We start from the raw sequence: 11,201 nt of genomic DNA, 5'->3' as shown, positions 1-11,201 counted from the left end.
GCGGGATCCGCTTGTTGGGTGGCCCGGAGGGGCCGGCGCCGCGGCCTCCAGTCCAGGGCTTTAGAGCAGTAGCGTGTGGTTCCTGGAGTGTTTGTACATAATAAGCACAAAAAGCGTTCAGGTAATAGTTCTCTTCAGGTTATGGTTCTCTGCCGAAAGGAGTTCGGTGCAGGCAGGCTCGGGTTGACTGCAGGGAGGTTTTGGGGTTCGTTTTGGTTTTTTCTCCCTGTCACATCCTAACCCTTGCTTACAGAAATGTCCACGCTGGATCTCAGGCTGACGAGGAGATCGCTGGTCATCAGTCCACAGAGTTGTACTCTCCCTGAGACCTCTGGTTCTGTGCATACAGAAGGTTTTTGCTGGGGCTGGGTGGAATTCATCATTTTCTTCATTTCTGCATGCTTGTGACAGGAGAGAACCTTAGAGAAAAGGGGTCAGTTCCATGAGGCACTGATTCTGTCACCCTTGATTGTTAATTGATTTCTAAATAGGGGAACATACCTTAGGGTCATGTCCTTTTTATCACATCTTTCTAACATAGCGTTATTTAAAACGATGATGACTATTACCGATAGCTCAGGTCAGCGCGGTATCATTCGGGTCAGCGAGGCTGTGACTGTGCAGGCAGATGCTTTTCACGTTAAACATTATGCTATTTGTGTGCAGGCGGTGAGTGGGATTCCTGTAACTGCCAAGTACAGACTGCATGTAGCATTGATCCATTTGGTGGATTGGTCACAAATATCAGGAACTCGTTGATGCTTTGTCCAAAGGTAATAGACAACTTTGCAGTGCAGAGGGTGTTCGCTGCAGACGCGGAACTGTAGCAAAATGGAGAAATCCAGGAGCAGGTAAGTAGTAATAAGATGCTACCTTGTTAAAGACCTCAGCTCTAGGGTTTTATATTATTAGGATGACATCTTATGCATCCCATGAGACAAGAAAGTTGGGTTATTCTCATATGAGGGTTTATGGGTTCCTATGGAACATTATTAACCGGAAAGTATTCTTAAAGAACAACAAACCCATAATGAAACACAACTTTATGTAGGTTTGCATTGCCACAACATTCACATGTAAAATGATGTGCTTGAGGTATTAGACTGGAGCGTAAGATACTTGGATGTAGTTGTTGGCCCAACCACAGATTTATTCTGTGGTGTTAGTTCTCTTACTCTGCCCATCCTTTTATTATCTAACTACAGGGGAGAAGTGATCCTTCTTTGACTCTTATTTTTCATGGTTACTTGACATAAATTCTCATGGACGTGGGCTGTCACCACTACATATGTGTAGCACATACAGTGTTTCAAATTTAGGAATAACCTGTTAAAAATTGCATATATTGGGAAATAATTAAGGATTCACATGGCTTAGACTTTAATACCAAACTTTCACATGTTCTACCCAAAATTGATATTTGACTACTTGGTGTTACGCTGTCATTGCATATGGTCAGACCAGCTTTACCTCTGGAGCAGATTTGAAGGTTTTAGGGGGAATTTGGCCTAATAGCCGTGTACAAGAACTTGTGCTGAAAGCTATTCTGCGTAAATGTACAAGTGCCTGAAAACTCTTTTCCTCCGAAGTGCATACAGCTGCCTTAACTGTGTGTGAACAGCATTCTTTTGTCTGCTGGCCGGGGCCCGCCTCTTTCTGAAAACATTCAAATAATATTTTATAGGAAAACAAGAATTTGTCTCACACACACAATATAGGGCTCGTTTCTTCCATTAGCTTTATTTTCGCTCCTTGCAGCTTGGTAGAACAAGCCAAAAGTAACTATTTCCTCCTAAGAGATTTTTTTGTGTGTGTGTGAGTTTGGGTTCTGGCTTCGTTACTCCCCCCGCAGTGATTCGTTGTTAATACCGTGCGCAGTTATTCGGCTGAACTCCTGAAACTTAATAGCATAGATTGTTCCAATAACTTCGTGGAACCAGTGCTTTTTTTCTGGCTGCAGCCATGTTTTTCCTAGCTCAGTTCAGGTGATTATTAGGGTGAGACTTCAGACTATCCTCTCTCTTCTGTTGCCTGTTCCGGAGTTCAGGAATGTGTTTGTGGTTCTAATGTGCAAATTTTCAGGGTGGCGGCGGTATTTGTTTTGGGAAAGAGGCTTCAATACAACTGGTTCAGCAAGTTTTATCTGTTTAGATTAAAAAAAAAAAAAAAATCATTCTTGTTCTCAGAAAATTACTGAGACAAAATACTGAGGATTCATAAAAACATACTTGTTATTTTTCAGATTAGAAATACATGTGAAAGTAAACAGTGCGATGGAAAAATATGCCTTTATTTTCCTTTTCGTGATGAGTATATAAAACCAGGATTTTTTAAAAAAATATTTTTTTAGAAGAAGAATCACAGTTTAAATATAAGCAAAGCTAGGAAAGAGTTCCTTGTAAAAGGACTGTATCTATAAAGGCATTTTATGTTAAAATGGGAAATTTTCACTTCATTTTGCTGGTCCTCCAGAAAAATTATCTGCAATAGGCAGAATTCCTGGATATGTTGAAAAGTAAAAGGTAGAAAACCATATTCGGATCTTCCCTCTGAAGGTGCACTGTGAGACATCTCTCTGTGCACACATCTGGGAGGGGAAGTACAAATGCATTTTGGTGCTTTTTCATTTCAGTTTTAGAGGAGAAAGAAATTGTCTGTGACCTGATTGTGCTGAAATGTGTCTTCCTGCTTGTCCTGAGGAAACAACTTGAAAATTCCAGTTAGTGAAAAATGCCTGATAAAAAGACAATAAACGTGTTTTAACATCTTGTACCTGTCAACTTCTAGATGCGATTGTATACCTTTTTTGTAGATGAATTTATTGAAATAATGCCACTTTTTCATGCTTAATGTAGTTTTACATGAAAGATTTCTTCTTTCCTTTTAAGCTCAAAATCTCTGAGGATACATGAAATCCGACAACTACCTTTGCGTCAAATGCACGCAACTGGGCAACTGCTTGCTCCCCCATCTGCCCGACCTCACTTTCAGGACAGAGGTCATGAGGGTCTGGGTCCAGTTGGGCGTACTTGGCATCAAAGAAGAAGGTTAAAAGAATTCCAAATCGCGTGATAAATGCTAAACATAATTTTCACTGACTGGAGCAGGGGGATCAAACCTGAACAAGTCTGGTTTTAGTAGTACACGTGCAGGCTGAGGCAAAGGTTTTATTCACAGGCATGCCAGACAGTTCCGAGGATGTCTTGTGGTAATGAGGACATGCATTGGTACAGTCAGTTTTCATACATTTTTGATTTTCTAATGTAAAATTAAAAAATGGCTATTTTAACAACATGCGTTGATAGGGGACTGCCAGGTGCAATGATTTAGTCTTGTCCTCCTCTTGTGTTTCTTCTTTTGTTTGCTAAAGGAATCTTGACAAAGGTGGGATGGTAATTGTTTAGAGATTAAAAGGCTAACATTTCTTAACAAGCGGCCTTGATCTAGAAACTCAGACTTGTTGAAAGAGGAGGCCCTGTTCATGGCTTTTTGCTTTAATTAATTACTTTGTGATGTCTTTGGTGCTTATTGGGGCCCTCTGTGAGCCAATTAACTCTTAAATCCGCTGGAAAAAACAGGGGGAGGAGAGGGTGATAGTATCACAATCACAGATTAGTGAGTTGAACTGGTCCTGGAGAAGCTTTCTGAGAAGTGCAACTCCCATGGGGGAGGTAGGAAGATCTCCTGGCTTCAGGCAGAGGGGTGAAACATTAGATTGGCTCAGGTATTCTGAAAACAAGTCTGACTTAGCTGGTTCACTCCAGGGAAACAGCGAAGTTATGGCTTCCAAATCACAAAAAGGCTCCCCATTTACCAGCCACCCACTCGTTAGTATCACTGGGTGTAAGTGTGCTGCTTGGAAGACATGTCAGCTGCCTAGGGTTCCTGAACAAGTATGTCCCAATTCCAGTCTTGCAGTGATGTGCCTCTGTTCATGCTTGGTGAATAGTCCTGTGAAAGGTACTAATTTCAGGTGTGAATATTTTGTATATGCACTGATCTCTGTAAAACCAGACCATTTTATTACTGAAACTAGCATAAAAGTTCTTATTTTTACTGCTGCCTGTGAATCGACAGAGGAAGAATACAAAGACAACTAACCTATCCTTATATTCCAGGTACCTAGCAGGAAAATTCTTCCATCTGTGGGCAAAAAAGACATTTGGACAAGTTCTCCCTTCCAAAGCCAGGTAGATAAAGTTCCAGAAGTGAAGGGTGGGTGTTTTTGTTAGGGTTTTTGGTTGTTTTTTTTCATAGGATTTGGTGCTCTACCAAAGTACTGGCTGCCAAGAAAATGTTTGGATGCCTTTGAGGTCGTTTGAAGGTTTCTTTGAATACCCTTCTTGCTCCTGCTTTTTTTTTGGTTTTAATAGTCATGGTTAAACTTTACTGACTGAATTCATAGGAACTGTGGTTGTCTGATGGAGTTGAACTGTGCAGGCTTATAAATGGGGGGGTATGACTGTGATACCTGCTTTAGATTTAACAATTTTTCAAAGTTTATGAGATATATCTTGAAATTCAGTTCATTTTAATATTTGCACTGTTGTTCTTAATGTATATCTATATATGCTCTGTATCTGTCTGACTGAAATACCTGTGGCAGATGATTCGTTTCCGCTGTTAGCGTTCTGTCAGCTACTGAAAACCAGCGCTTTGAGACTCTCTTCTTGGTTTGCTTTAATTTGCATGTTCATTCTTGTTTTACCACACCCTTGGGAACTGAAGCAGTTCCCAGTGGCAAGACCTGCATTTGCTACAGTCAGAGTAAGATCAGGCCCTTAGTTACCCAGTTTCACTGGACTGTGTCACATATATTCTGACTGTGCCTTAGCTGGTAAATGGACACCATCCTGTGAACCTTCCCGTTCTTGCTACCCCACAAACTGAATTTGCACCATTTTGGCTGTGTGTAAATTCAAGATCATGATTATTTTTATTTTTTAGGATGCTGAGTGGAAATACATTTCATAAAGTTCAGCAAGGAACATAAGCAGTAATTAATTGTGGTTTTAGATAAGAGTCCCCTGTTCTCCATAGCTTTTATTTGCAGTGTCCTGATAATGCGCCAAGTCAAAAAAAAAAAAGTAAAGCTCATTTCTTTTTTCTTCTGTTTTTTTTTCTTTTCTGCTTGAGTTCTTGGAATGACTTAGCAACTTGACTTGGGGTAGGTAGCTATGAATTGCAGTCTGTGAGAGGATGCATATGTGTTTCCCTCTGGGACCTCAAGATAATCTGGGCCTAATCCCATTGTTGTTACAGACGTGACCCGTTTCATTAGCTAGTGGGATAGTTGTGAGTCTGGGCTTGGGTGCTTTTTGTTTGTCAGCTTGTATGGTTTCGTGCATCCTTCTGTTTTCCTTCCCTCCATCACAAATACAAAGAGACGAGATGTTTTTTTGAAAGTGCTTGTACTCCAGTGGATGAGACTTGCCAGTTCTTAGGCTGCTGCCCAGGCCATGCTGACCACATGGAAAAATGTTTGAGAGAATGTTTTAAAACAAAAAATGAGCTGCTTGAAATAGTAAATCGTGACCGTTATTTTTAGTTAGGTGATCAAAATCCTAATTCCCTCATGCAGACCCGCCTATATTGGAATTTTTACTTCTCCATTCAGTTGAAACGTAGCATCACATCTTACCGGGTCAGGTGTGCGTTACGTATATCTGGGTATAAAAGCAGAGACTGTTCTACAAAGGTTAAAGAATTTGAAGGTCATATGAGACTCGTCAGTCCACTGGAAGGAGAAGGCACGTGAGCAGATGAACAGCTTTGTTTGTAGCATAGATGACATGCAACTTGCTGAAGGAGCTCTTAAGCCTATTTAGGTGTTCTTTGGGATGACCTTAAATTTGGGATGACTTAAGATCAGCTTGCTGTTTCGAAGAACACAAGGGAAATATCACATCATTATAAAATCTGAAGTAGCTTTTGTATTTATTTCTATACGTAAAATATTTGGTGTTAACAAAACTAGCAAGGAAAATACATGTGTCATTATCAACCCTGCTGGTTGTTTGGGTAAAACACAGAACTGAGGGTAAAAGGTATGAGTTGTTCATAGGTCTAAAGTCAATTGGCACTCTGATATTTGGCCAGTCAGCTAACACCACCTGTCTTTCCTTCCTTGACTTTGGATGAAGTATTTACAGTCAGTAAGCTGATTGCTTCTTGTCATACTTCACAGAGTCTTGGGATCAACTGTCACCGTAGGGTGGTGTTTTTTAGATTCAGTTAGATGCTCTTAGGCTAATCAGAAAAGACTGGAAAAGAGGTAGCATAATCTTCATTAAAACTGATTTGTGGGCAACCTGGAAACCTCTGTGAAACTTCCCATGTCCAAATCTTTCAACTCTTTAGATGCTTTTATGACCAGAAGATTCTTCAAAAAACTTTTGGGGAGTGGAGGGAGAGGGGGACTGTTTGCCGGGAAAGGAAGCTCAGCCTCAGAGCGGACAGCCATTACAGGTTTGTGAAATGACTTCCTATTCTTGTGTATATATAGCAGTATGCACAATTTTCCTTCGGCTCTGGAGGAGTTAACACCACCGTCAGACAGGTAACATTAACAGTACCTCTAGGCCAAGAGCAGTGTCTTCATTGCTTACGTTCATATTTTAATTCCCCTCTTTTGTTTTTTGTTGCTGTTGTATTAGAAGTAGTCAAAATTCCCTATCCAACGTATCTTTGGAGTGCAACTGAACTTGAAAGAATCCTACTCTAGGCATTGGTAGCTATTTCACTGAATGCTTTTTTCATTTTTCAGGCATTTACTCCAGAGTTCGATATTCAAGGCTTGGAGAGCCTATGTATGCCAGCAACAAGGAAAGAGGAACAAACACTGTGTTGCAGAGTCTCATGGCAAGTGTAGAAATAATGGTAACCACCTTTGTTTGGGGGCGTTCTGAGATGGGAATTTCCAAGGGCAGTGTTTGCATGGAATCTGTCCCTTGTACATGTTTGCACATTGACCTCTCCCACCCTGTGGGTGTGTAACGCTTTTAGGTACAGATGGTTGTCTGTCTAAAGCTGGGGGGGTGGGGGTGCCCTTTTGGTGCACTACTGTGTAGCTGTATGGTCATTTAGGGATGGCAGTGAGTAAGCATAGGGGCCTCCATCTGCTCTGGAGCATGTTTGGGTTTTGGGGGGTGGTTTTGTTGGGTTTTTTTGGTGTGTGGTGTTTTTTTTTTACTTTTGAAGTGCCCCATGTCTTGTGTAGTCTGTGTTCTGCAACGGGTTTGTCCTACTGATGAAGTTGCCTATATTGGTTGCAACTTCCTTTGTTTCCAGGGAATCTGTTTCCCTGAAGGGGAGGATGGACTACTTGTAAGGATGATCCTGTGGTTGGCTCTGTGCTGATTTGCAAAATAAGTTAGCTGGTCTCTCTGCATATGAATGCAGCCTCAGGATATTGGTTAGCCTGGCACCTCTGAGAGGAACTGATAGGCTCTCTGGATTTCCTTTCTTACTGAGTGAGGCCAGAGTGCTTGCAGGAGCAGCTGTGTGTTCCTTAGAAAGAGAGAAGTGACCTGGTTTAAGGTAGGTCAGTACTTGATTCACCAGATCACAAGGAAATCTTTAAAAAAAACCAGATAGTGTGGGTTTTTATTTTTAATACAAGTGTGAAGTGGCATAAAATCCACGGTGTTTTTTTAATAACTTTGCTCCTACAGTGCCGGCTCCGGCACGCCAGGCTGCTGCGGGGAGAAAGTGCAGTGCACTGCATAACGTGGTAAACTGGAATTTGCGACACCGCTTCTTTTTTTAGCTGCGTGACCAGCCTGCTAAATAAACTTGACTTGTTTCTGGTTGATTTCTCTGCTTGTAATAGAGAATAACTCTTGAAAAGCTACTGATGAACCTGATAAACTTCTTTTTTTTAAAAAGAACGATCCAAAGAGAATCCTGTAATTCTTACCCACTAAGGTTGTCACGCTGCACATTGTTATGCAGTTATATACCCTGTAAGCGCTGGAGACAAAGCGGTGCCACTGTCTGATAATTCACGCTGCTCTGCACAAGTGACGCGGTGCTGTCAGCGTTTCGGGGATTCTTGTTGGGGTGACACCCTCAGCCTGGGTGGATGGTGGCAGCTGCGGCGCTGGCGGCTGTTGTTTTGGGGTTTCCCACGAGGTGTCACTGCGGGATGAGGGCGCTGAGGTCAGGGACGCGTGGTGCTGCGGAGAGCTTAAGAAATGCCCAGTTCTTTTATGAACCTAAGATGCTGTCGTTTTTCTGTTGTGCACAGCAGAGGAGCAAAATCTACTCAGGTCCTGGCAGCGCTGGCTGGTTTGCATTGATGTTCAAAGGACGAAGCATGGGATGCAGGCTGTGGCACTGGCATTCAGGGAAAGAAGCCGTTTACGGTAAGAACGGGAACAGGCTGAGAGGCACTGACCACAAGGCCATCTTCTTTACCTGTGTTCTGTTATCTTTTTCTGTGGTCACTTTGTTCCATGTTTGAGGGTTTTTTTTTTTTGTGTGTTTCTGAATTCTTCCAGTACATTCACACACTGTGAATTTAGAATATTGTTGTTCACACCTTTTTCCAGTCAGAGGGAGTTCTTGCACCAAACTATGGGGCCTGCGTTTGAACATGTCTGTAATGTTGTTTTGGCAGCACATCGTGGGCAGTGTGGAGAAGACGACACTACCAGAAGTGTGCTGGACGTAAAAGGAATGTGTTGGCTCTGCAGCATTGGGCCCAGAGCCTGCAATTTCGAGTAAGTCTCAAGAACTCCAGCTACTACCATTTCTAATGTTTGTTGCATGCACTACACACTAATATGTTGCAGGTTAATAAAAAAGTAGGTCTTCTACTCATTTGCTTTGGAAATTGCAGTACTTGTGATGGAAGAACATATTGGGACACAAGGAAATGGGCTGAAGCTGCATCAGGGGGAGTTCAGGTTGGACATCAGGAACAGGTTCTTCACCGAGGGGGTGGTTGGTCAGTGAACAGGCTCCCCAGGGAAGTGGTCATGGCACCAAGCCTGTCAGAGCTCAGGGAGCATCTGGATGATGCTCTTAGTCATATGATTCAGTTTTAGGCAGTCCTGCGAGGAGCAGGGCGTTGGACTCAATGATCCTTATGGGTCCCTTCCAGTTTGAGATACTCTGTGATTCTGTGAAGGTCAAAGTAATTTTCTCACAAGAAAACCAGGCAAAGCAAACTGGATCCATGTCTTATATTTGCTAGGAAGCAGACTGGCTAAAGGAATTATTACTGTTTTATAGATTGTTTGATGATAGTGAAAGTATCGGAGTTCCTCTGCAGAGAACTAGGCACAGGTAGATAAGAGGTAAAAGAAAACGGGTGTCTGAGTTTGCAGCTGCAGTGTTTTGAGGAGGGCAGGATGGGTAGTTGCATCTAGCTCTCCAGAATCCCAAACTCCACAGAGGTCCAATCCACTGTCCCCTTGGAGGCAAGATAGCACCAGTCACCTCTTTGGCAGCACCTTACCTCTTTGTAAGACAACATTTCGTATGTCGGGTTGAATTTCTGTGAGCATGTTTAACTCCATTTTGGGGTAAGAAGACACAATCCAGCATTTCATATTCTTGAGACATTGTCGGCTCCTTCAGTAAATTGTTCATCATAGCTGAAGTGAAATCTTGTCATACCTCAAGATCTGATTCTCTCTTATATGAAAATACTCTGTCTGAAAGAAGTATGTTGTCCAAAGAGCATTATTTTGGCCTTTTAATGGAAAAAGTGTGACAGTATCAGAAAAAGGAAAAAAACGTTTAATATTGATGTTCTATGTCTTCGACCTTTCCTGTACTGACATTCCTTTGGGGTTGGTTGGGGTTTTCTTTTTCCCCTCATTGCTCATGGCTTTCACCTTTAGATATTACATGGAATTTCCTATTGCCTGGGTGTTCTTCCTCTTTTCTTGTTCTACTTCCCTAATCTTGTCCATTTGTCTCCCCTCACTGCCTTCCCTCCTCAATTGTTCTGTCAGGCTTGGTTGCAGTGGCGAGAGCTGTATTTACACAGCCAGAATGACAAGCAGAAGGAGGCTAGGGCAGTAACTCACCGTCAGCAGTGGGAATTGAAGAGGTGCATGGAAGCATGGCTGGGACACTTAAACCTCCACAGAGCAAAGAAACATCGGAATGGTGAGTTAGGGCAGAGGGGTCAGCTCCTTTGCTTAGGGCACAGTGACTTTTTTCCTGTTCTAGGAGACACTGTGATGTTTCTGCTGGCTCAACAGATGATGAGATGTAACTTAGTACACTACCACAGGCCTGGCTAGCTAAGCGTATATATGGAACTGTCAGGAAGGTCACCTGCTTCCCATGTGATTTAAAAGACAATGCTTTATAGTTGCCTTGATAAAAGCTTGCATGTTGCAAATTACATTTTGGCTGATACCTCTGAGAAGGACATATTCAGGATGATTATCAGTGAATTTATGTGTGGATTTTCTTAAGAATGAAAAAATTACAACTCAGACCAGGTTGGTAAAGAGGACTGGCACTGGAACAGGTTGCCCAGAGAAGCTGTGGATGCCCCATCACTGGATGTCTTCAAGGCCAGGCTGGATGAGGCTTGGAGCAACCTGGTCTAGTGGAAGGTGTCCCTGCCCATGGCAGGGGGGTTGGAACTAGATGATCTTTAAGGTCCCTTCCAACCCAAACCATTCTATGATTCTATGATTATGCCAGTTCTTTTGTTTCTTCTCTCACTGGAATGAGTTCAGACATTTGTGTGAACGCCTGTTGATCAGTGGCAGCGGAAAAGAATCCAGGTTGGATATCTGGGAACTGGTGATAGGAGCATGCTGAAATTTAAGCAGGCTTGTGTGTGTATGCCTTTGTGATCAACAGGAAAAATGTAGTCCACAGCGGAGCGTTACTGTGAATTCTTAACACCATTTTTCAGTGTTAGAGCTCCTGTCACTTCAGAACTGGTGGCTGATGTAAATGAGCCCAGGACGGAACACGTCATGAGTAATTTGTGTGTGTGTGCTTTCTAGAACTGGCCCAAGAGCATCACCGAAGCAGGATAGTCCGGCAGTGTTTCTCTGATTGGCGGCTGTCATGGGAGCGCAGGAGAAGAATGCACGCTCACCAGAAGGACTTTGAAAAACTAGCAGCAAGGATTGCCTTATGGAGAGCCTTTGCACACTGGAAGCATTGTATCCAATCTGTATTTAGCCCCCAGCAGGGACAGGTTAAAAGCATTCCCGCAGGCG

The 11,201-nt window shown here is 42.6% G+C and overlaps 1 protein-coding gene across 1 annotated transcript in view; it reads left to right on the top strand.

Moving 5' to 3' along the window:
* Window positions 1-831: 831 nt before the first annotated feature.
* Window positions 832-11,201, top strand: part of SFI1 (Sfi1 homolog, spindle assembly associated (yeast)) — a gene marked incomplete at its 3' end in the record, with an annotated part of 27,263 nt that continues 16,893 nt past the window's right edge. The window contains exons 1-9 of the mRNA XM_010155993.1: window positions 832-851; window positions 2,889-3,068; window positions 4,119-4,190; window positions 6,361-6,468; window positions 6,767-6,861; window positions 8,249-8,366; window positions 8,621-8,723; window positions 9,966-10,122; window positions 10,983-11,144. Coding sequence (XP_010154295.1) covers window positions 832-851; window positions 2,889-3,068; window positions 4,119-4,190; window positions 6,361-6,468; window positions 6,767-6,861; window positions 8,249-8,366; window positions 8,621-8,723; window positions 9,966-10,122; window positions 10,983-11,144 — 1,015 coding nt within the window. The remainder of the gene's footprint in view (window positions 852-2,888; window positions 3,069-4,118; window positions 4,191-6,360; window positions 6,469-6,766; window positions 6,862-8,248; window positions 8,367-8,620; window positions 8,724-9,965; window positions 10,123-10,982; window positions 11,145-11,201) is intronic.

Source organism: Eurypyga helias, unplaced genomic scaffold (genome assembly GCF_000690775.1).
Source record: "Eurypyga helias isolate BGI_N326 unplaced genomic scaffold, ASM69077v1 scaffold45837, whole genome shotgun sequence".
Classification (NCBI taxonomy): domain Eukaryota; kingdom Metazoa; phylum Chordata; class Aves; order Eurypygiformes; family Eurypygidae; genus Eurypyga; species Eurypyga helias.
This window is presented reverse-complemented; position numbering and strand designations above follow the sequence as displayed.